The sequence below is a fragment of the Equus caballus genome, chromosome 10 (genome assembly GCF_041296265.1).
Source record: "Equus caballus isolate H_3958 breed thoroughbred chromosome 10, TB-T2T, whole genome shotgun sequence".
NCBI lineage: Eukaryota > Metazoa > Chordata > Mammalia > Perissodactyla > Equidae > Equus > Equus caballus.
Genome location: NC_091693.1, coordinates 85,915,089 through 85,941,336, shown reverse-complemented (window position 1 = coordinate 85,941,336; position 26,248 = coordinate 85,915,089). Strand labels below are relative to the sequence as shown.

The following is a 26,248-nucleotide window of genomic DNA, read 5'->3' as shown; positions in this document are numbered from 1 at the left end:
TGCACTGTTTTGATCTAAGATCAGCCTACATATTCTCTGCCTCCTGCCCTTCCCACCTGATGCATAGGTAGGCATCTGAGACTTAACCTCATTAACCCCCAACCTGCTTCTTTCCCAGATTCCCAGTCTCAGTAAAGGGCAGCTCCTGGTAGCTCCAGTCAAGAATTAGTAGTCATCCTCGTTTCCTCTCGTTCTTTCACCCCACATGTAAAACCCACCTTCAGGTTCAACGGACTCTTCCTCCAGACTTCATCTAAAACCTGCCCACGCCCCTTCACTTTCACCACTGCTGCTCAAGCTCGACCGCTGGGACCACTGCATGATGCCTGTCTTCTGACTTCACTCTTCTTCCTTCTTCTCTTCATTTTCTACATGGTAGCCACAATGACACACACACACACACACTCATTTTTTCATGTCAATTAGACTATGCCACTTGTTGCTTGAAGGTCAAATGACTTTTATATAAACTTGGTATTAAATTTGAACTCCCTACACTGACCTATAAGGCGTCACAACATCTGGGCTATCTGATCCCTGTTGACCTCATCTACCTGCCCTGGGCACTATAGTTGAGCCACACTGGCTTTTATTTGCTTCATCAAACTGGGTGAATCCGTCCCCCTTCAGGTTCTTTCCAACAGCTGCTCTCTTTCTGGAATCTACTTCCTCCACACTTTTCGCGACTGGCTTCTAATTGTAGTTTCTTTCTCAGAGTCGGTGTCGTTGCCTCAGTGGTGACTTTCTGATCATTCAACCTGAAGCCTTCCCAGTCCCTCTCTATAATCTCTGTTTTATTTTCCTATGAGTACTTATTATCTAAACATTTTTGGTTATATTATTATTTACATTTTTAAAAAAATTGTCTGCTCTCCCAACTAAACCATAAGTTTCCTTATAGTAGGGACTTTGTCTACTCTCCTGTACAATCACGTTACCTGGGCCCTACACAGGGCCTGAGGAATAGTGGTCACCCAATAAAATATGTAGGGAGGAAAGGAGAGTAGGAAGAAAGGGCGGAAGGAAGGAACCAGCTTTCATCTCAAAATTTTCTCCTTCCATAAACTGCTCATGGACGGTCAACAGAAGTCATCTAAAAAATTTTTAAAAATTAAGACAATGGGATAAGATGAAGGTAAAATAACATCTTGTTTGGGTGGTAAGATCTGAAAGTATTTTTCCACTGAAGTTTATTGTTAGAGATAGACTCTATCTCTAGCTAGACAGACATTCTAGATAGAACTTCTAGATAGATCTCTAGATCTAGATAGATCTCTAGATAGAAAATTAATGTTTTATTTTACTTTTTTACTCTATATCTGATGATTCTATAATTATAACAAAGTATTCAATTCCTCTACATGAAAACTGAAATGGGATGATTGGCAGTGGGACAAAATTCGAGATGTGTATTTTCAGAAGGTGGCATTTAAAGAATAAACAGATTGCTCAGGTGGGCCCCTCATCAGAATGCAAGCTAACTGAGTTCATATTTTCGCATTCTGGTAGCTATTTAACTGATTTCTTATTAGACCAAGAGAGTTTCAGTTTTATCTGAAGTGGTCTCTGGAAGGTGAGCCCCATCTGTTTTGACATTCTGCTCAAATTTCTAAAATTAGTGAAGAAATGTCATAAAATAAGCTTATACTGCGATCTGAAGATTATGTTTAGTTTGTTTATACAGTTTTATGAGCATTTAGGATCAAAGATACTCTTTAACAGAAATATTTATTATTGTGCTCAATATTATTAAAGCCACCATAACACTTGTTATAGAAATTGATATCACAAACAGAAATGTTTGAAGTAATGAGGCTTTTGAGATTTAGAAAAAGAAGAAAAACTACAAGCACCTGTTGAGGAAAATGATGACAGATGGTAGCATTTTTCTCAAGGTTCGCTCTGCAGCTGTGCTTATGTTCGGTTCTGCACGCTGAATCGGGATTTCTTCCTATCTTTTATTGCACCCGTAAGAGTTTTCACTTCATTCCCTTTAACACAGCACCAGTCAAAGCTCTTTTCTGTTGAGAAATTTTATTCGAGAGAAGAAAAAGAGTGACAATGAGTAAGAACCAATTTAATATCTGTGTAATCATGTTTTTAAACCAGAGGTCATAGCACTCTGGTAGATTATCAAAGCGACCCTTTTAGGTTTGTTATCTTAGCTTGAAAGTGTCAGTCAGTACCCGCACTATGACATTAGATGACAAATGCCAACTTCTGCTGATGCCAACTCATTTGACTGTTGCCACACAGCGTTGGGAAACCTCAAAGATACATTGCACAGCTTTTTCCAAAGCCTAAAGTGTTCAAAAGAAAACATATCCTGTGAGCATGTTTCAGGAGTAATATATTTATGACACAACTGCAGATTAACTTTATTGCTGAAGTCTACTTATCACCTCAGATTTCCAAGGATACCAGGAAGTATTTTAACTTTAAAAAGTATAAACAAGCGAAGTGCATGATGAATATAATAATCCACAATAAAACAAAAAATAATTCCTCAATGACATCTCCTGTTGAGGCTGATCTTATGCAGATAGCTGAGTTCGAATATGACTCAAGTCCACTTAAAGCCACTTATCTTGGGTGACGTTACTTCACATTTCACTTTACAGAATATTCAAACTGAGTAAGTATGAAAAAGAATGACTTCTGTGTATCAGCTTTTATATTTACATAATTAAAACATCTGCATGTTTTTATTCTTAAACTTTTACAAAATCTCCCAGAATCATGATTATCCCTCAACCCTCTTGCCCTCATAAAGTGCATTTTTCATGATACCTAATTGGAGCCTACTTTTTTGGTCAGTATTTTATGTTGTATTTGTAATGTATACAATGTATTAATACACACATCATACAATTAGATTTTTTAACGGCTCTGACATCAGCCCATGACAATTGAACATGCACTCTGATTGATGTTCCTATTTTACTATTAAAAGTCCTGGAATATCAAGCATCCTAGGAAGATGGCAGAAGAATGGCCTTCATCGTGGGATGGACAGTAGAGCTGCATCTGGCTCCATTCGCTAAATGAGACAGGAAGTGGGGATGAGGGGCACCCTTTGGTTCCAATTATAAAGGTGAAAATCACATAGTAAAAATGATCTGGGAAATTTCCTTAAATGTCTCATAAGTACTATACAGATTGGTTTTGTGAATATAAATTCCTAGGTGATGTTACTGATATTCAAACTCTGAATTGGTGCATGTTTTACTGTCTATTTCACTCTCCAGGTTTTTTTCCTGGAGGATGCTAGTAACAAAATAACGAGTCCATGTGATTGGCCACTTTAGGAACGTGTATCCCTTTGTCAAACTGGCAGGAAACCCTTAAACTCTCCGAATCTACTTTTTCTGGTTAGCCAGTCTACGTGAGAGGGATTTTCAAGATTGATTGTTCTTTGAGTGGCTTTCTTTCCCTCCCTCCTCCTTTCCCTTCTTCCATCCCTCTCTTCCTTCTCTTCTTCCTCCTAGCAAGAATAGTTGAATGATAGGAAATTGGGGACCCAGATGTTTTTTTCGTCTTTTTCTCTGATCTCGCCTCACTTAGTTATGCTTTTAATGTTTGCCAATATGCCATTTTTGACTGTATAATATTGACACCATTAAGACCGTGTTTGAATATAGTCCATGTGTTTTCTTAGTCCAGGCTGAAGGAAGACAGAAGGTGCTGCTGGGGATCATTTTCTGCCACCAAGTTAAACTATTCCTATATCACAAAGATGTGAATATCGCATGCTGGTTCTTGGATTCTTGTCTTTTATTTTCAAAATTATTCCTTTATTTAGATATAGCAAAAAGGATACTAAATCCTTAGCAGGATGCTCCTTTTAAAATTACACATAGTTAATAAGCATCTGCAATATGCAAGTCACTCTGTTAAGGCACTGAGGATATAAATTCACATTAGAAAACATTCTGAAACATGCTTTCTCTTTCAGATCTGTTTTTTCCCCCTTATTTCTTTAAAAAAGGTAGGAAATACCCTCAGTGTAAAAAGATTTCAAAGAGCTGTTGCATGCATAAACTCTTTTTTTCTAAATGCTGATGTCAGTTTCATAAGATTTATGTCCATTTAGGGGCTAAAAGGTCATAGCAACGTTCACAGATTTCAGTGCCAGATGTGTCTGCCTGGCAGCTCATGCAGACCCGAACTCATTCTAGCATCTGGTTAAACACATTCAGCACCGGATCTTAACCATATGTAAATATAATTGAGAGCAAGTGGGAAAATAATCTGTTATCCCCCTCTTTTTGTTCCACTTGCAAGATAAACAACTATATTAAAGGTACAAATTTACAACTGGATTAACAAGATTAGTTTTTGTTTCTAGGCCATTACCTCATGGTTGAGAAGATCATGCTATGTGTAGAGTATGTTGCACGCTACATGGGAATGCAGAAAGAAGAGGAAGCGTTCAAAGAGGGAATGATCACTTCCAGTTGGAATGATCAAAGAGAGCTTCACAGAGGAGACAGAAGCATGAGTGTGGAAGAGAAAGAGGCATTTCAATGGCTGGAATCAGTGGGAGACGCTCACAGTGGGGTGAAGGGAGTCGGGGAGATGGAAAGGAAGAATGTCAACAAAAGCAAAAACTCACAAGAGGCAGAGGTCACGTGATGAGACTGATGATAGACACCCTGGAAAACCAGGGTAGGCTAGATTTTAGAGAAACTTGAATCTAAATTATAGAACTTTGTACGATACACTGTTAAATAAAATGTAGTGACACATTGGGAGTGGTTTTCAAGGAAGACCTTGACAGAAATATGCAGGCGATAGAGTCGGAACTGAGATAGGAGAAGTTGTCATGAAGTAGAAGTGAAAGGTGGGCTGTTGTTTCAAAGGACGGACTGATTGGAGCAGGGTTATCTGTGGAGATGTGAGGAATAGGGGAAGAAGTTAAAGAAGACTGTGGTTTTGAATTTGGATGTCTGGGAGAATGGGAGTGTAGTGAAAGAAAATCAGGAAAACTGATCTTACAGATAAAAGGTGAATACAAGTTTGGATGTATCGCATTTGAAATGATAATAAGACTTCCAGGCGAAGTTATCCAACAGACTTCTGGATATGTGATACTGAACAAAAGTGATGACTGGAAACTATTGGAGTAGATGAGATTCCCAAAAGGATGAAATATGAAGATGGGGAGTATGATGTCAAGGACAGAACTTTGATGCCTACAGTTAGGGAATGGGAAGAACAGAGACAAACTGCCAGAGGTGAACAGTCAGCAGGGGGGCCTTCTGGAAGTGGGGAGTGTTGACATCCTTGCCTTGTTCCCAGGGTTCACTTGTTCTCAAACTTGGGGGAAAGAATTCAGTCTTTCACCATTAAGTATGATGTTAGCTGCAGGTTTTTTATAGATGCCCTTTTTAAGGTTAAGGACATACCCTTCTATCGCTAGTTTACTGAGAGACTTTACCATGAATGAATGAATGTTTCAAATGTTTTTTCTGCATTTATTGAGATCATCAAATGGTTATTCTTTTTCAGATTTTTGACTTGGTAAATTGCATTGATATATTTTCTAGTGTGGAACCAACTCTGTGTGGTCATGATATATCATCTTTTTTTTTTTTCGGTCAGGAAGATTGTCCCTGAGCTAACATCTGTGCCAATCGTCCTCTATTTTGTATGCGGGATCCACCACAGCATGGCTTGATGAATGGTGTGTAGGTCTATGCCTGGGACCCGAACCCACGAACGCTGGGCTGACGAGGTGGTGCATGTGAATGTAACCTCTACACCACGGGGCTGACTCCTATATCATCTTTTTTTAATTTCTGGGTTCTGTTTGCTACTTTTAAGAAAATTTGCATCTCAGCCCGTGAGCAATATTAATCTGTAAGTTTTTTTGGTAATGTTTTTGATTTTGGTATCAGGGTAATACTGCCATCAAAAAATGAGTTGGGACGTACTCCCTGCTCTTTTGTCTTCTGGGAGAGTTTGTAAAGAATTGATATTACCTCTTCTTTAAATGTTTGGTAAAATTCCAAGTGAAGGCACTGTGGCTTAGAATTATCTTCGTAGGAAGGTTTTTACTCGTGAGTAGATTCTAGGGCTATTCGGAGTACCTGTCTTCCTGATTAAGTTTTCTGGTTTGTGTCTTTCAAGGACTTTGCTTGTTTCTCATCTAAATTATCCAAGTTTTTTACATCATCTTCTAATGTCTGTAGGATCTGTTATATTTCTCTTCCACTTCATTTACATCTGTTTGTTTTCTGCTTGTCCTGTGTGCTGTTTTGTATTTCTTTTTTTCTGCTTTCTTTTAGATTATTTTTTATGACTCCGTAAAGTGGGTATTATTTAGGATAGAAAGAAGGTAAGATGTGAACTCTCATGTATCATAACTGAAATTCTCTAATAAAGTGAGCTGTATGATCAGAAGCTGAGGGTGGGGAAATGTTGACTTCTTGTACAGAGAAGGTTTGCAATATTTGTCTTGGGAGGTCTCCTGAGAAAACAGCAAGAGATTAACACCTGGATTTCCAAGCATTAATAAGGGCCCAGCTGAAGTAAACATGTAACTAACAATACTCTTTGGATAGTTAAGGTATAATGTGATCAAATCTGAAGATAATGTCTCAAAATAGGCTCTAAAATGGGAAAATGTGGAAAAATTGTAAAGGAACTAAGTGGACATCAGGATATTTCACATTTCAATTTTAGTTTTAATAAAATCCATTCATGTTTTCCCTCAATAAGGTTGACGATATCAGCTTCTTTTAGACGATCGCATTTTTCTACAAGTTTGATATAATTGGCAGCCGTCTTTTCTAAATATTGAACACTCAGAGGTTTTCACAGAGTGGGTGATCGTATGGGATTTTTAATAAGACCTGAGTAAAGTTTCTCCCATTTTCTCGTAGCTAAGTTATCTGAAAAGCCAGAAGAAGGTGGAAAAGCTGGGAGGAATTGGTATTGATGAATGGAAATAGAACAAATGGAAAATTGGCAAGCCAGCGGGGTATTTTGTGGGACTAATGGTTTTGGAAGCATATTTGTGAGACTAGGATAATTATTCTACTCTTTGAACTGATTGCATTTTGTGTTGTATTCGTTTCGTTTACAAAAACCGTGATTGCTGGAATCCTATAATGAAATGTGAGCTCAGCGTAACAGCACACTTGGTTCATCTCAACCCCCCTTGCCCATAGGCATTGTTAGTTCATTTACACGTTGAAAATCTAGATGATCGAAAGTGGGAAAATCACAGGATCATAGGAATATTCCATTGGAATTGTTTTCACAATGACAACATGCTCTCAGAATAAGTTTTTTGAAAAATCTCAACTTTAGCAGTAGGAAAAGCTACGTTTTATGTTAAAAAACCCAACAAAAACCCTTGATGTTGATATTTTCTTAGGCAGAAAAATATAAATTAATCCATACTTTTCCAGAAGCGGCCACTATGCTGTAGAACAGTGAAGAAGGATACAGACTCCAGTCAGATTGTCAGGTTTGGATACTGGTTTGCTACTTGCCAGCTGTGTGATCCTGGGCAAGATGATTAACTACTCTGTGCGCTTCAGTGTCTTTGTCTGTGAAATAGGAAAGTAGTTTTATCTAGTAGACTGGATATGAAGATTAAATGAATTAATACATGTATGGGTATTAACATATGTGTAACACAGGCTTGAGCTGGGCCTGGTACATGGTGTGTACTCAGTAAGTTGTGGCTGTCACCAGAGGGAAGGAAGGTTAGGCTGTGTGCATCGCCAGTAGTGTGGGGTTTGAACAAGATCTAAATCTGGTACCCTGGAGGTCAAATTTACACACGCTGGATAGCTACCTTAAAAACAGTACCAGGAATAAAAGTGCCAAATGCCGTCCATTTGAGTATGACGCTTACAGACAATTGAAGGTTTCTTCTTGTATACTGTATTTTCTTTGCCAGGCATAGCAACCATTTTTTCAAATGTAATTTTAATGTTCGTAAGGATAATTACAATTATGTTCAGCATGTATATTCTAAATATCTCTTGTGATTTTTAAAAAATAAAACATAACTATGTACTGAAAAACAGCATAATTAAGGCAAAATTTGTGTCTTCTGTAAGTGATGAAAATTAACACCATGAGTTTTATAACTCTCAACATAGTACGCTACTGGTAAAAGGCATAGGGAAATAATTCGCTTGAAAACAAAACTATATTGCAAAAGAGGGAAAGAAATTAGCATTGAATGGGCACTAACCATAGTAGGCAGTTTTTTTCCCCCAAATACTATTTCATATTTATCTTTCAAAATCCATAAAATAGGTATATATTATCCCCATTTTGCTAATGTTAGAACGAAAGCTCACAGAATTTGACTTCAACCATTCTTCAAGGCTGTTTATGGGTAGGGCTGGGGATCAGGTCCTGATCATTTGATTTCAAAGCCCATGCCCTTGTCATTGCATCTGTGTGCCTCCCAGAAGCGATCTGTAAACCACTGAACAAGCTTGGTACAAAAATTATAGCTGACCCAGAAAAACAAAACTTCCCCAGTTTTTCAATATCTTGCAATTCAAGTAGTTTCATTACATCCCGTATTTTCCATTGCATTTCATTTTAATAAGCATATGCCATTAAAGCACACACTGAAACAACCTGTACCCTCAAGATGGTCTCCCCTGGTTTAGGGGCAGTGAAAGGAAGCTCCTCCTGGTGTGAGAGCAGAAAACGTGCTGGCCTTGGGGTGGTTCTGGCTTTGTCACAAACCAGTTATTTCACTTTGGGGCAAGCCATTTCAGTGTGGAAGTTTCTCTTCTCGCTTGTCTGATGAGGAAGGTAAAGTCCTCGGTGATCTCGAATGTCTGTTCCTTCCATCTCTTTGGATGCTCTACAACGTTATAAATTCTCGCCACATTTTCCTGAAGGGCCAGAAGTCCAAATATGGACCAACTTCCTAGGGAACTGATTGCTTAGTTGGGATACTCTAGCCCCTTGAAAATTCCCAGGACTTCAAAAATGTCTATAGAGACAGGATTTTGTAATAAGCAAACCCAGAATTGGTTTTTTAAGGTCCTATAAAATACACTTAAATTCTTTTCACTCTGAATTTAGGATATCCTGATTTTCTTTTCCATATTTTTCCACAGGATTATTTTACAAATGCAAACAGAGAGTTGAAAAAAGACACTCAGCAAGATTACCACCTAGAATATGCCATGGAAAATAGTACACACACAGTAATTGAATTTACCAGAGAGCTGCATACGTGTGACGTCAACGACAGAACTCTGACGGTAAGGAGCCTGTGAGCGAGGCGTGCGTGAACAACTTGCACGTTTACGGTTATGAAACACTTTACAGAATAAAAGGAACAAATATTTAAAAATAACCTTTGACAACAAAGGCACAGGGTCTGTTTTGGAATAGTTTTGGATTCTCTTTAGAGGTCACGAAAACAATCTAAGGCTATAAATTTCAGTTAAGGCAGTTTTTGTGTGAACCTAAAATTCTGAAGAGCTGTTTCAAGTGTGTGTGACTTTACCTATAAAAGACTTCTAGCTTCTTCTCTATAAAGTCTGAAAATAGACCATAGATAAATGTTGAAAGAAAAGTATTACACAAGAGGGAATTACGTTCCTGAATATTAGGATATAATTCATCTGATTTGTAACTAATTCATTTTTGTAAATTTCTAAAATCAAGATCAGTAATAGACATTAAAATTGCCTATCGACATGTTACACAGGATTTCTTATTGTCAGACTTTGTGCAAAAATTAATATCTTTATGTATATGCAAAGTAAATATTTAGAGAGTATGTAATTCATGTGGTGCTTTGGAAGTTTGCATGAATTTCTTGGATCAATTTCATTTTGTGTAGAACAATAAAATTATCTTTTTTACTTGGTAAATGAAAGCTTTAAAAATGGGAGCGTAAAAATCTGACGTAGTTTTGATTAACATTCAGCATAAAGAGTAAAACAGAAAGAAAAAAAAACATGAAAAGGCGTGAATCACTTTTTATGTCATATACAGGACAATTATACTTTAATTGGAATAACAATTATAGTCATTTGACTTATTAAGAAAGAATATAGCTTTTAAAATAAATAGCTTTGGCTTTATTATTTATTTTCAAAGTTCTCCTTACAAAGATCTGGCAAAGACACCTTTATCTGTCGGAGGACTGAACAATTTCTTTATACCCCAGCAACCGCCCCCCCCCCCCCCCCCCCCAACTCCTTCCATCCCCATGCTTTGGGCAATCTCTCTTGGTTGCTCAATGGAAACCAATTTCACCTGACAGTACTTTCCCACGTTAGGATACTCTAGTTCCTTGGAAATTCCCAGGATTCATAAAATGACTATAAATAGAGTCTAGGATAATGAACAAACCCAGAATCAGAACTTTCTCCTGTATTTGCAATTTCTGTAAATTCGTACGTGTGGCTGGGCTAGTGCCTGTGGAAAATGTACTGTGAAAGGAAAAGTCCTGACCTGGAAACTAATTTGAAAATTAGAATTTATTTATTTATTTCCTACAAATAGAATTATTTATTTTCCCTAAAATATTCTGTGGCATTAAAACAGGTTTTAATTTTCCAAAATCTCTGCTGCTTAATAAGAGTATTTGCTGGGTAGCTCCTGGTTTGGAGTTTTAGCATGACCATGATGTTACAGTTGCCGTGGGCATGAAAGCATCACCACTGAGTCGATTGTCCTCCCTCTATTTTGGAACACATAATTCTTGCATGCTGAGAGAGAAGATTTCTTCCAAAAGGAAACCTGTCTAGCTGGATACCTAATGACTTAATCAGATTCACACCATTAATGTTAGAGGCCATATTGAGAACTCTAAACGTCATTATTCTCCTTTCTTCACTTCTATATCCTGCTTTGAATAGAATTCTTTAAACTCAGCTCAGTGGTAGGGGAAGTGCTCTCCTGAGATGTAACGGCGCCCATGTCTGGTCTCCAGGAGAGCACCGTGCGGGTGATCTGGGCCTACCACCACGAAGACGTGGGAGAAGGCGGTCCCAAGTACCACGGCTCCAACCGTGGCACCAGGAGTCTGCGCTTATTGAATCCTGAGAAAACCAACGTGTTGTCTGCAGCCACTCCATACTTTGATCTGGTAAACCAGGACGTAAGTGTCTTCAGGTTTTATGATTGTGGGGGTGGGCTCATGGGAAGAAGTGCATGAGAGTTTTTACTTTCATTATTGTGTGTAATAGCACGTCAACAGAATATGACTCTGTGTCCTCCTTCCCTTTTCCTTAAGACAGGTCCCCATCCCAACCAAAGGTACAACATATTGGTGCCAAATGTTTAAGATTCCTGTGTTCCAGGAAAAGCATCATGTCATAAAGGTATGTGTCTCACCCTCAGGTTAAACTTACTTTCAGCTGAGGAGAAATTGTTGCTTTTAAAATAAAAACGATAAAAAAAGTTTCAAAATGATTTTCAATTACATGAAATTTATTTAAAGAACAAAGAACTGGCTTGTGTGAGCCACAGACTGTCTTAAGAGTCATGGAATTTAGAGAGAAACCTTGGGTTGTAGCTGGTATTTTGCATTGTAGCTAGCATTTTGGGTTTTGTCTCCTCATTTTACATGTTAAAGGTAAAAGGTTAGGGATGCATTTGAACACCTCTAGTTATTTCTTAGGCAACGCTTGTACAATTGGAATGGCTGGAATTTCAATTTAAAATAATATATTTGCATACTGATAAATTATATCCAGAAAGGTTACATTCCCCACCAGTATTGTTTGAGAGTATCTGCTTCATTGAAAATACTGGATATTGTCATAAAAATAACTGTTACAGTATTTTTTTTTTAAGCCTTGGCACCTGAGCTAACATCTGTTGCCAATCTTTTTTGTTTCCTTCTTTTTCTCCCCAAAGCCCCCCAGTACATGTTGTATATTCTAGTTGTAGCTCCTTCTGGTTCTGCTACGTGGGATGCCACCACAGTGTGGCTTGATGAGCAGTGCTAGGTCCACTCCCAGAATCCCAACCGGCAAAACCCTGGGCAGCCAAAGCGGAGTGCGTGAACTTCACCACTAGGCCACAGGGCTGGCCCCATGGTATTTTTTTGAAAACAGGACAACAAGAAATTAATGAATTCCTACACAATTAAAAAATACAGAATTGGATAATAAATAAGCCCAATTTGCCTGTGACATATAATTTCCCCAGCTCCCTTGGGGATGGGTCTCTTAAACCGTTTGCATCTAGTTAGTGAATGAACAAGTATTTAAAAAACTTCCAGGTCCCTGGCGCTGGGTTGGGAAATGTTTGGCAGTTCCATAGAGGCTGAAGGTGTGATCTGTGCTCTCAAAGAACCTGCTGTGGGCTTGTTGGTGTCATGACGAAGACACAAGAAAGAAGAAGGTAGAATTAAATAGTGCATATGAAATACTGTGAACTTTCAGAAGGCCAGAGTTTGCCAACTTTTTGTCAGCCCTCAGACTGTGTAATAAAGCACCGCAAATATCAGAAAGGAAGAAACTTCTAGATTCTGGAATCTAGAGGGAAATATGTAGGTTCAGATCGCAGGTCGACTCTTTAATTCACTTTGTGCTCAGGTAGGTTGCTCTGGGTAACGCTGTAAAAGGCGGTCAGTAATAACACTTTTCCTACCGACCTCCAGGCATTTTGGCAGAGATGGAAACACTGAACACATTCTATAAAATGCCTTAAATTTGTTAATTTCTAGTATATTTGTCCAGTGGCACAGATCTGCCTTTTGTTTACAGAATGACTCATAGCTACTTAGAGAGGCTAGAGGAGCAGGTTGAGGGGATGTTTATTGAATTCATAAGTAGTCCTAAATATTTGCGGAATATTTTTGCAATCAGAAGACTTACCAACAGGGGCTGGCCTGGTGGTGCAGTGGTTAAGTTTGCACATTCTGCTTCGGCAGCCCGGGGTTCACCGGTTTGGATCCCGGGTGCAGACATGGCACTGTTGGCAAACGCGGTGCTGTGGTAGGCACCCCATGTATAAGGTAGAGGAAGATGGGCATGGATGTTAGCTCAGGGCCAGTCTTCCTTAGCAAAAAGAGGAGGCTTGGCAGTAGTTAGCTCAGGGCTAATCTTCCTCAAAAAAAAAAAAAAAGACTTACCAACAATGTGGCCACGGGTGAGTTACTTACCTCTGTGTGATGTTATTTTCTATTTCTTGTGTGAAAGGGGAATGTGAATTCTGGTCTTACCTAATACAGTGCCTAAGTCCTTCCCTTACACTAATGAAAAAGAATACTGCAACTTTCTTAGCAAAAAGAATATTGTGTTTATATATACTGTGTGACACATATTACTGTGTGTCATTTGCAGTAAATTTAATTGAAACCTGCCTTAAGGGACAAATGTAAAACTATAGGTTCAGAAAGGAAAGCAAATGTTTCACAAAATAGGTCCTGGATTCATTGTTCAGCAGACGTTGATTGCTAAGATGTGAAATCCTTAACCACTTAACATTAATACATTTTTATTCTTGTCGTTGTTAGTGCTAATAATTCAGTTGAATGAAATAAAAATAATAATTGAAGGAGGGCAATATATGTTCTGACCCTCTATGTAGGACATTTGCTTGGTACCTTGGCTAAGAATTCTTAGCTGGCTTTCCCCTCACGAGCCCATCACAGAAATACTCAGGTATGTGGGCATCTGTTATCCAAGGGCGGGCTTAGGATTAAGTCCCTTTGGGTTCACGTTGCCGTTTTCACTAGGTATCAAGAGGGATCTCAGTGACTTAGGGAAAGGCTTTGGGGCAGTTTGTGCAATGACTGGAGGTCTATAAAATGAGGAAAGTTCTTTATCCTGAGCGAGCGGGGGCGGGGGCTGGGGATTTGAGGGAGGGGCTGCAGGTCAGAGATGAGCGGTGCTCATACAAGCGTGTGTTATTGCAGGGTCAGAGGGCCGGTGGCTAGAATGTAAAATTCTATAATTACTTAAAAATACCACTTATAGGATAGATTCCTGAGCTTGCTCTTAAACCCAAAAGCATTTTAAAGTTCATTGAGTGTTAAGAAACATTTAACTCAAAAATGAACTCAACTAGGATAATTCAAAACAAAAACCAAAGGAAAGCTCTCCAGGGAAAATAAATTCAAAATATATAAGTTGAATACATTTTGAGGCTGTCTTTCCGAAACAGTTTTAATTTGGGGCCGCCCCGTGGCACAGCAGTTAAGTGCACACATTCCGCTTCGGCGACTCGGGGCTCGCTGGTTGGGATCCCAGGTGCGGGCATGGCACCGCTCATCAAGCCATGCTGTGGCAGGCGTCCCACATATAAAGTAGAGGAAGATGGGCATGGATGTTAGCTCAGGGCCAGTCTTCCTCAGCAAAAAGGGGAGGATTGGCAGCAGATGTTAGCTCAGGGCTAATCTTCCTCAAAAAAAAAAAAAAAAAAACAGTTTTAATTTGCAGTTTACGCCAGTTTACAATAAAGTTTTTAATAAATTTCTGAAGTAGAATTCATAGATCTAGAACTTACCTTAAGAAATTATCTAATTTCCATTCTCTTTTCCTTAGCAGAGTTGATTTCTAATAATTTAAGAAAAGCGTATCTTCTTTTCATAGCATCAAAGACTGTGTTTTGAATAACCATCAGCGAACTGCTTCTCCTTATTTTGTGTCCCACAAATCGCTGACTCACAAAGCCTCAGTCCTTCTCTGATGCAAACCAAAAGCACTTTCTTGGAAAAAAAGAATATTGCTTTTATATTATATTGTGTGGGGTGTTATTTGCAGTGAGTTTGAAGAACGTATTGATTACAGGAGTATTGCGAGAAATCAATTCGTTGTGTGGACTCTATTTCAAGCAAGGAAGTGTGTAGTTTAAACGTTGATGGTACTGCCCAACATACATGTAGTAGTTGTAATAAGCATGATTATATAGCTATTACTAAGCAGACCAACAAAATATATCAGTGTATTGATCATGAATATATTTAATGGGAATGGCTAAAATTCAAAATATTAATTACATTTTTAATTTAAATTTTAATCACATGAAAAATTATTTGGTACTAAAAGCTTGAAATAATAAGGTAAATAATTTCTAAAATTATAAAATGACAAAGATAAATAATTTCATCTGCAGGAAAGATGAAATTATGATATAAGTTATTGGTGGTTCCAATTCACTTGTGATTCCAGTTTCTTGATTTGTATTTTGATTCTTGTAAAAAAAATGTTTTAAATTATCTTGAAAATGTTTGTATAGTCAGATGATGGATGTGGAGGTTGCAAAAAAGAAAATTCTTGGTAATTTATATTAAACCCACACTTCTCTATGAGATCGTCTCTGTGTCTCTGTGAGACCCACTGTCTAGCCCCTCTCTCCATGTCTAAGTGTGACCCTATTTAAGCTTTGCCAAATATGTGACTTTACTCAAAATTAAAAATTTTTTTAGGGAAAGTGATTCCTTCTAATCTCTTTGGTAAATAGTAATATGGTTATCACAACTTAAAGGAATAATTGGATATGCTCTGCTAGAAGCTGGCGTTATCAGTTGGTTTAACACACTGCCTTTTTTAAGGAGCTTTTGTTGTTAGGGAAGTCTCCTCATAGATAAACAAAACTCCTGACTCATCTGTTTAAATGTGATGTGTCTTAGTCAATTTAATAAGTAGTTGTTGATGGCCTATTATGTTAAAGAGGAGAAAAAAGAAAAACACCATGTCGAATCATCATCCTTGGTCGTCTCCCCGAAAAGGACCAGCTTCTCACAGGGAGATGGTGAGCCCCATGGCATGGTAGGTGGGTTCTGGGCTCTGACGGGCCAGGTTTGAATCCTTTCTTTCCATTATTAGTCATTTAACCATGAGAAAGTTCTTAGTCCCTCACAGCTCTATTTTATCGTGTCACTGGGAATGGTACCTTCCTTATGGGGTTGTTTAGACTGAAGATTTAATAGCAATGTTTTTTTTTCAAGTTTTATTAGCACTTAGCACAGTGTCTGACACAGAAAACTCTTAATAAACCCAACTGTTATGATAAGGCCATTTATTTTCAGTGTTGCTCTCTGAATGACTTTTCACTGAAAACTACTATGTAGTGAGGCGGCGCAGGAAGGGGTAGAGCATCACCCTGAAGTTTGACCATTGCTGGGTTTTAAGAGAGGATTACTCTTACTAGTTGTGTGGTCTTGGGAAAATTGTTTACTGTCCTGTGCCTCAGACTCATCTGGAAAATGGGCCTAATAGTTCTCACCTAATAGGATTATTATGACTATTAAGTGAATCAAAGAAGTTTAATATTTGGAAAGTATTTAGAACAGTTTGGCACATGGTGTTGGTTAAATGAAGTAACTAAGTAAAATTATATATGTCACTAGCAATATACAGTTGCTAATCTGTTGATCATCTTGTTAGGTTTCTGCATTGCTGAGGGATCCCACACCAGCCAACCCTTTCTAGACAGTCAGAGTCCCAAATAAAACCCAGATGGCAACTCGTTTTATTTCAGGAGGCCACCTTGAGAACTTTGTGCTGTGGAGGAATGTGAGGTTGAGGTGAAGCAAACACGGTCATCGTTCTCTCTTCGTCAGGAGACACAGGAAGGGATATGCTGTGCTGTAGGTTAGCTACTGAAGAGGACATCTTTCTTGCCGTGAGATGAGATGTTGCTCTTCTTCTTTGCTGGTGGCATTCGTCAATCTGAACGATTTAATTTAGGGACTGTCTCCTAGAACAAGAAAATCAAAGCGTAATTGACATTGAATAACCATGAAATGACCTTGAAGCCAGAGTACTGTAGAGCCATGGAAGTCATTCAAAAATTGATTTTCCTCTGCCGTTCATGTAGCATGAACATTCGGCTTTATATGCTCTGTTGCATGGGCAGTGATGACCAGTTTCCCTGTTATGTTCAATCCTGTTTGTTTTTTTTTTAAATAAAAGATACTGTCAAGTGGCGAACTCTAGCATTAATACATTCTGAAATGTCAAGTGTAATAGAAGGTTTCTATTTCTGAAAATGTGTAAGACTTCAGGGTTAAATTTTGTAAGTCGTGGCAATTCTCAGTGTCAAACTATGTGATGTGACAACTTTTAGAACTCTCTTCTCTCTGTCAGGGTATCTTCTTCCTTTTCTTTTTCCCTGATGGAAATAGCAGTTTGATTTGTCATCAGGATGCATCCGCAGACTCTCGGCTTTAGTGCTCGTCCTCTTCTGTTTCGCCTCACCTCACTGTGTAGCAGACTAGTAGATGTTTGCTACTGACTGCGGGCTGAATGGTTGTCTGTGTTTTCACCCTTTTCCATCCCAACTCTGTAGAAGTTTTCTCGGCTTATCAATGTTCCCTTTTGTCTATTAATAATTTAACCATATTTCCTAAAGGCAAATCTTTGGATCTTTAGATAGATCTATTTAGTATGTTGAAAGAAATTAACTTTCAAAGTATGCCTCATGTGAAAACACTTTCTGTTCCTTTTAAATGCTTTGCAACACTACATTTGGTTATTAAATTTATAATTTCAATGCATTACCACTGGCATCTGTGGATTTTGTCACCGATTGACCAAATGGATGACTCTTGATCTTCTAGAAAAAATTATGCTGTAAAACTATAAGAACCCTCTTCCTTGGGAATGTGTCATATGATGTTTATAAATACCAAAATAATTTTACCCTTATATCCAAGTATATCTGAAATTTTATATAGCTTTTATCTACTAGAGAAGAGATGAAAATACTTGGGCATTTACTGTGACTGAAACTATAACTGAACAGAAAAAAGTTGGTAGGAACACTGCCATTAACAATAATGAGTTGACTCAATTAGCACATTTTAAAGGTTGCTGACTTAGATGCTCAGTGTTGCAAAGTTCTTTCTAGATCCTCTTGGGTTACATCCACTTCTCGGAAACATTGGCGGTTGTCTAGCTACATGGGTGTTCTCCCTAGCCTCTTGAGAGTGCGAGGTCACGGAATCAACTTTGAAAGCATGTCTTTTCATGGAAGTGATTTATTGCTAACTCTGTCCCTAATTAGCTTTCTGACCCTAGAGAGAGTACTTAACCTCGCCCTGGTGCTCAAATTCCTTGTCTGTAAGATAAAGGGATCGGACCAGATGATTTCAATTGGCTCTTTTTATTTCTAAATATCTATGACTTGCTAAGAACTAGAAGTGAAGTCTGCTGGGGTTGGCTGCCCTGTGGTCCGAGTTCCTGAGATGCTGGTTCTCACCATCCCTGGGCCTGCCAGGGGAAAGTGCTTCGGACCCCATTGCCTCCCTGGAAGTTGAAAGGCCCCCTTCTTTAGTTCCTGAGGCATGGCATCTCTTAGCATGTATTCTGAGGCTTAGGTTTTCATCTGTAAATGAGGATAATAATACTTGTCTCAAATGGTCACTCTCATTATCAAATGAGAGGGTACCTGCAGAGTTCTGGCATGTCCAGCATATCTTAGGTAGCTCAGTAAGTACTAGATATGTCCCCAATTTATGTTGCTTTTCAGGTATCTCTAAATCTTGGAAATAATCTAAACAAATAAATAAATCTAAATGTTGGAAGTAATGTCATTTTTAAAGAAGAACAGCAGTTAAGAGTGCCAGGGTGACGTGGCCTGTAGGTTGGTACAGTGCACAGGACGGGCCCTGGAGACAGGTGGGGGTTGTGTTCTGTCTCTGCTTTTCATTAGCTCAGTGACCTTGGGAAAACTACACTCTCAGAGTTTGCATCTTCACTTGAGGGGTGGAAAAGTCATTTCCAGTGACAATGAAATGAATACCAGTGAAAACACCTGTTGTATAACAGGACCGTGATGGCTTGTTTTCTTCTCTTGATGGGGATTATAGAGATGGACAACTGAAACTTCACCAATATTTTCTCATTCTTCGAGTCAGGGCCATGCTGAAACTACAGTAGGCAGTATGTCTCTATTTTATTTTGAAGAAAAGATTCCCTGGGAATTAGATTTCATAGCTTGCTTCCATTATTCTAAACCAAATGAAATTTAAGCTCATTTCCTCCTGTTCTTGTCTAAGCGAGGATGAAAACCAGCTGGTGACTATCCTCTGGGAAATATTCTTTCACATTCTTAGGTAATCCATTAGCCTGCCATTCTGTGGCCTTAAGTAATACTATTTTCAACAGACATACAAAGGTATTCATTTTTCTTTGTTGTTTTTCTGCCACCCAACTCTACCCCCTACCTAGTACATCTTTTTTAACTAGTCAAAAAGGTTGGATGACAAAATTGAAAAGCATTAGCAGGCTGTTTTGATAATTATTGCCGATAAAATGGGTAAATAATTTAACAGCACTTTTATTGAAAGAGTATTAAGATATTTATGTTGTCTTCTAGTTGTGGATGGCACAATAGAATTAAGAAGTATGGTAATATTAAAATATGAATGACTTTTACTTACATACAGGGAAGTATGCTGGTAAAATACCGATTTTTTGCTACTTTAAACACATTATTTTGTTAGATTTTTGCAGCCTCCCACGAGTAAGCTGAATTACCACCACTTTCCAGATGAACACACTGAGGTGTAGCAGGCATAGGTGACTTGCTTAACGTTGCACAGATTCTGTGAAGCAGAGTCAAGATGGAACACAGATCTTCCGAGGAAAACCAGTGGACTTTCTCTATCCAATTCTGCTAGGACACGCCGGATGGTTTTTCTAGATGATATACGCTACAGTGAAAAATAATTTGTGTAAGAGATGTCTGGTAGCTTATATCCAGCCACTGGCCCTTTGAATAAGCTTTTCGGAGCCCAGCCTACTTTTGGGTCCTAGAGGATCAAGGCATAGGCTGAGGGCTACCTGAGCAGATCCCACCAGAACCCTTCAGAGATACCAGTTCAAAGATCCTGAGAACTGACTTAGACCTCATGGGGTGGCATTTGAGTACACAGAGGCCTACTGTTTTCACTCTCGCGGATTGGAAAGGCTCATCAACAAGGGATGACGCATAGAAAGTTTCATTGGTGGTGATGCATAGAAAGTTTCATTTGTGATGTAGGAAGTCATTTAAATAAGATTAGAGTTAAGATGATTAGGTGAAAAATTATGGATATGGCTACAAAACGGCACAGAATGTTAAATCTTAGAGATGATGTCAGGGAGAAAGGAACTGGGAATAATTTCAGTGGGAAGAGCTAATCTTATTGGACACGTCTTGTAACATAAGGATCATTGGAAACCAGCCCCTGGCCTTCTGTGTAGGCTGAGTTAACAGTACTCTGCAGTTAAGTGTAAATAATGGTCATGACCTATTTTATTCCCCTTCCCTGTAATGGTCTTATAAAAAGGAACCTGTGAGAAGAAATACTAAGATTTTCATTTGGAAGTTAAATTTATGGTAAAATGCCTGGAGAAAAGTATCATAAAAACAGGAAGAGCTATGTTGTTGGAGAGAGAAGTAGAAGTGTTGGCATCTCGGAGTGGTCTGAGGACAGACTGTGTGTGCGGCTTCTGATCCTGCATTACCCACCCGTCAGCTGGAAGGCAATGTGGCTGCACCGCAGTGCTCTGCACGAGACCGAGTCCGTGTCAGTCGTGCAATTCACAACTGTGACTCTTTATTACTGAGTGATTGTTCTAAGTGATCTTTAACCCTTAAAATTCTACGACTTTAATATTAGAATCAACAAAACTGTAACTTTATAAAATAAACTTATAAATTTATGTTTACAAATTTATAAAATTTATTAAAAAGTTGTACTGACAGATTATCCTAAAAAATTTTAAGAGGAATGAAGATAATTTCTCTTGTGTTCCTGTGGGATATAACATGCAAATTTTATTTTGATATGTTTTCAATGTAAAAAATCATATACTTATCAAAACAGGAAGACATCCATTATTTCCTTTTTGATGCAACAGTGAAGTTTTTTATAGTTTTTATGAATGGAACTTTTAGTAATTAGCAGAAAAAATTATATGTGTAGTAGAAACTCACCTTAAAAAATGAGATATTTACTATTCAAGTTTATAAAACTTATAAATCAAAGGACAGTTTTAGATAACCCTCATCAAATTGTAAAAGGCTGCACAGTTGTACTCTTAAAAATATCAAACCTCTCGGCGCATTTAAAATGAATGTATTTCTACATCAAAAATTCAGATTATACATGAATTTAATAATGTATCTATTTTATGAAGAAAAATATTACACTCACATATCAAAAATGTTACAGTTGAGTCTTGTTTCATTGAGTCATTGTATTTTCCTTGATTCGTAATCTAGGGTGCACATTAGAGTCATCTGCATAGAATCTTTAGGGATGGAGTCTAGGTCCTTATAGTGATGGTGGTCACTGCTCGCATTTAAAAAAGTTCCCCACGTGGTCTTGATCCAGACTCCCTGGTTGAGAGTCACTGTTTCATATTTATTAAATTTCCCAGGAGACTGTATTTAAGTTATATTTTATAGCATCTAATAAAATGCCCTTCATATCATAGCATCAATACATATTTTTATAGTAATACACTGTTTTATTCAACAAATATTATAAAAACTGAACCAGAGTCGAGCATACTATCGAAATACAGTGTTAGTTTTCTGCACATGAAGAAGATTTAAGCACTTTATGGTTTTGCGATAGTTTATTCCTTGATGCATTGCATATTTCTTCGTGGAAGTGGAGAGGCAAAAACACCAGCTGTTTCCTGGAACCACAGCTGACTCTCATTATAAAATTTCAACATGAACTAATTCAGATATAAGGGATACTTTCTTCTGGGAAGGGAAAAAGATTTATGTTCTAGTGAAACATATACATCGACGTTAATTCTATACATTAATGTTTATAAGGTAATGGACCCATTCTAGAAATTTTATACTGAAGGCCACCTTGTTGACTTTTAATGCATTCCATTACCAATAAAGAGAGATCTTTTCATCACTGAAGTCTCACTGAATTACTCTATGTGGAATTTTAAATATTTTGTAAAGCAAGACCACGTAAATAACTCTTAGTAAATATGTAAATACTGCCCATAACCTCTCAGCCTTTAGCTTGGCATGAGGAACTCCTGAGAATGTAGGAGAGGCACTTTGTGGTGTGCTTCAGAAATCAGATGTGTATTTAATGCACTACATGCCTTAATCAGCTGGAAACATCCCTGCACACTACCCTCTAAATCGCAAAGAGGAGTCAAGGAGTATCTAGTGAGTGCTGCTTCGGACAGCGCTCTGTGCTCTGTCTTTTGTCCGATATGTACAAGGCAGTATAAGACGTAGCCCTTCACCCCCAGGACCTCCCAGTCCAGGTGAGGAGAAGAGATGCGCGCGTGAGTAATAGAGAAACCCCCAAGCCAGCAGGTGAAGCTTTGTGTCAGCCGCATCGTCTAGGCAGTAGAGACAACAAGAAAGGAGAGTGCTCTGAAGGCTTGGGCACAGTCCCATGCCGTGTGGGAAGGATAATTTGGGGAAAGTACATCTGGATGCATCTTAGGTAGGTGGGGACTTATGGTAAGGATGGCTAGGAGGCAACCTCTCTGTTTACGTGCTTAAATGCCAAAATGATGATAAGACAGCATTTATGGAGAGCACTGTGGCTCTTTTGTGGATTATCAATCCTCATAATAAAACCAGGGAAGTAGGTAGGGTTACTCTCCTCATTTTACAGATGAGAAAGCCAAAATCCAGAGAGGTTAAGTAACTTGCCCAGTGCTGATAATTTTCCTGTTGGTATACTCTTCCCTGAGGAAGATAGTGTACTTTAAAAATAAATATGTTGCAAACTTTTGCTGGCTTAGCCTCAAAACATGACTTTTAGGTCTGTGGAAAACAGCATTCGTTGACTAAAAAGTAGGACTCTTGCTTCAGTGTTAGAGTTCTGAAGTATTACGCATTGGTCTATGTGGAAGCTCCATCTGGTCCCACATGTGGCAGAGAATACTGGATGCTGCAACCAACATCTGCCCGTCCTACAGCCAGCTAGCAGCTGCTGGCTCCACTTTAAGTCCATCGTCTAGCTGTGTCAGATTAGAATGCAGAATCCCTGCCGTTACTTGTTGTCAGGGTAACTGCATTTTTTGATCGGAGAATGCCTTCACCATACCAAAGCCCCTAGTGTGCAATATTGAGAGGGACTGCGGACTGTAGCCTTTAGTACCTAAATGGGGTCAGTGACTTTATCCTGAATGGTACCATTGTGTAGCTTTATCCCCAGACATGAACTTACCAGTTTTACTTACTGTTAAAACTCTGGCAAGTTGCGTCATACTCTCCAAAATAGAAATCAAGGCTACCTCTTAATTGCACACACATGCACATAGCCATTTAGTTCTTTAAAGAAAAGCTGCAGGCAGCTCCTCAGAAGAGAGTGAGGGCCTTTCAGTGCTTGTGGAAGTGAAGGGGATTTTCCTAGAGCTGTAGTCACTGTAGAGGGACTTGACTGTTGAGTTTGTTGGACGTCCATTCCCATTGTCACTGTCAGTCGTGTTTTCTTGATAGTTTAAATGTATGTAATGTATATGGGCATCTTTGTAGAAGGGGTTTGTATCATTTAGCTTTCCATTTTATTGAATCATGGGCCTGATCAAGATCTCAAGAGATTATTTATTTATTGCCCAAGATTTGAAAAAATATTGCTTTAAAACCACCCTTCAAAGATGTATGTTTCTCATCATTGTTACATTTTCCATGGGCTTTCTAAAATCCTCTTTATTAATGAAATTTGGTATTTCCTCTATAATAGCTGATTTTAACTTTATGACTGCAAGGCAAAATTAATCCTTTTGGATGGAAACCGAGCACAGGTTTTTCGTCACAACGATCAACATCATGGCCTGCTATTGAATAAGCCTGTTAGCTTTTCTCTTCCCTTTTATAATCTGGGTATCAGTATATACCCATATGTAAAATGGAAATAACAATTCATGTCTTCTCAAGATTACTCTGACAGTCCTTTAAAAATACTGAATTTTGGAAAACAAATATTTGTTGATTACTTTTTATGTACCAGACACTATGCTTTACTCATGACTTACGCCATTTTGCTGATGAGGAAACTGAGGCCCAGAAAAATTAGACATCTTTCCTAATGGGACAGAGTATTTAGTATCATGAAACATCACTTGCCTAGTCTAGCAGTGGGAACTTGAGCAATTTATTTAACTTGTGTGAGCCTGAGGTTGGAGGGCTCTCTCTTCCCAGTCACTTAGAGCTGGTTTCAAATCCCGGCTCTCCCATTTACCATGTATATGAGCTTGGGAAACTTATGGGACTTCTCTGAACCTCAGTTTCCTCGTTAGCAAAATGGAGACACTGCCTTTTCTCAAGATTGCTGTGAACATTTTTGAAACTGTTTATAAAGCTCCTGATACATAATAGATATGAAACACTGTCCTTCTGTAATAGTTGTTTTTTTACTCTGACACTCTAACCTTTGTGTTTTCTTTGGTCAACACTTTATTTCATGATTGCAGGAATTGAAGGCTAGTGAAAAAAAACTGCCTTTTTCATCCAGTTAATTAATTGAAATTGGGATTCAGTTAGATGGTAAATCCCAAATTGCTGTTACTTGTCTGTATCTCTCTTTCAGCATATGAAATCAAAAACAATTTCAAGGTAAAAAATATACCCAAGATTTATATCCCTTTCTATTTTGTCATCTCTTACAAATCTATAGTGAAAGAATTTTTAGAGCTTGTGAAAAAGCTCTGAATTACTTAGATGTAACTATCCAGCAATTTAGAGCAGTTATGAAACTCACTTTGCTTTCATTGACTTTTCTGAGACATTAGAAAGAGGGAAAACATTGAAATATATTTGTTTATATCCAACTGGATTTCGTATGGTATATTAGGTCCTTTACAACTTGGAATTCACTATTTCCACTATCTCTTATTTTTATTTCTATAGTCACTTTTAAGATAAAGTTTAGTTTGTTTAAGAGCTACCCTGCCAAATGCATCTTCCTTGTTATGTAAGGCAAGCTCTCACTGCAAGAAGTTGTAAAATCCACAATTGAATTAAATTTACAAGGTTAGAGAACTAAGTTCTTTTTTCAATGATAAACAGGAAATGTCAGTTCTCTGAGTAATATTTTCCACTCATATAGCAAATAAAATTTTCCAACAGATTGTTGGTTCAGTCCCATTATTTCAAATATACTTATTGCAAGTGCTGAAAGATGTTGTATGGGATAATTTATTTCTTCAGCTTGAATTAATAATCATAAGAAATTTATATGTTATATCATGTGCTCTGGACTGGCCTTTCCCAATCTTGGAAAGAGATCATAACTGTTCAATTTTTATTCCTCATTGTTTGAAAGATTAAGGAATTTCTTCTGTACACTGTTTCTCAAGAGATTGTTTTAGTTTTCTCTCCTGTTTTTCCTATTTTGTATTTGTGCCAATTTGACATATTTGAAAACTACGTTTAGTTTTCTAACATATGTATTTATTTCATTTTCAATGTAATATATACTTGTTACAACAAGAAAAAAAGTGGAAAGGGTATAAAAGAAATAATGATGTTGTCCCCCTTCCTCAAAATTCTGCTTCCCTGAGGTAACCAATATTAACAAATCTATTTGTATTCTTCTATAACTTTATGCTCAAGAAAATATTTATAAAGTTACACAAGATTTTTTTGAGTTAACCTACTTTCTTTTTTTAAACAAAATTAGAATCAGTATATGTATTAGTTTGAATTTTGCTTTTTCAAATTGCCACCTTGTCATTATCAGGTCAAAATATAACAACACATCCATTTTAATATTTACATAATTTAATGCCCTGTTCTGTATAAGCCACAATTTCTGCAGCCATCCACTGTTGATAAACATTCGACGTGATTTAATATTTTTGCTGCTATGAACAATGCTTCAATAAATGTTATTGTAAGTATATCCTTATTTATTAGTGATTTTGTTTCTTTAGGCTAGATTCCTAAATGCGTTGAGTAAAGATTATATTCATTCCAAATTTTAATATATTTGTCAGATGCTTCCTAAAATCCACGCACTAGCACGTGTGCGTATTTTCTCATTCCCTCTCAAGTACTGGATGCTTCGGTCTTTTAATGTATTGCCTACTGATGGGTGAAAACTAATGTTTGTGGTTGCTTTGACTTGCTTTGCTCAGACTGCCAGTGAGACTAATGGTCTTTTTATTTATATTTCCTCTTTGGTGAATTTGCTGTTCAAACTTTTACCAATTTCTTTATTTAAAATCCTTTTATTGAATGACATGTGTAAAACTGCAGAAACACTAGTGTACAACTCATTGGATTCTCCCATGGTGAACTGATGTATGGAATCAGAATGAAGGTCAAGAAGTCAGAACGTTAACAGGCTCCCAGAAGT

At 37.9% G+C, this 26,248-nt stretch overlaps 1 protein-coding gene across 2 annotated transcripts in view; it reads left to right on the top strand.

The window, feature by feature from the left end:
- The window catches only part of MOXD1 (monooxygenase DBH like 1), an 84,242-nt gene that overhangs the window by 10,494 nt on the left and 47,500 nt on the right, over positions 1-26,248 (top strand). For both annotated transcript variants that reach the window (XM_014734956.3, XM_070223877.1), the window contains exons 2-4: positions 9,105-9,251; positions 10,937-11,104; positions 11,244-11,327. In XM_014734956.3, the coding sequence (XP_014590442.2) occupies positions 9,105-9,251; positions 10,937-11,104; positions 11,244-11,327 (399 nt within the window). The remainder of the gene's footprint in view (positions 1-9,104; positions 9,252-10,936; positions 11,105-11,243; positions 11,328-26,248) is intronic.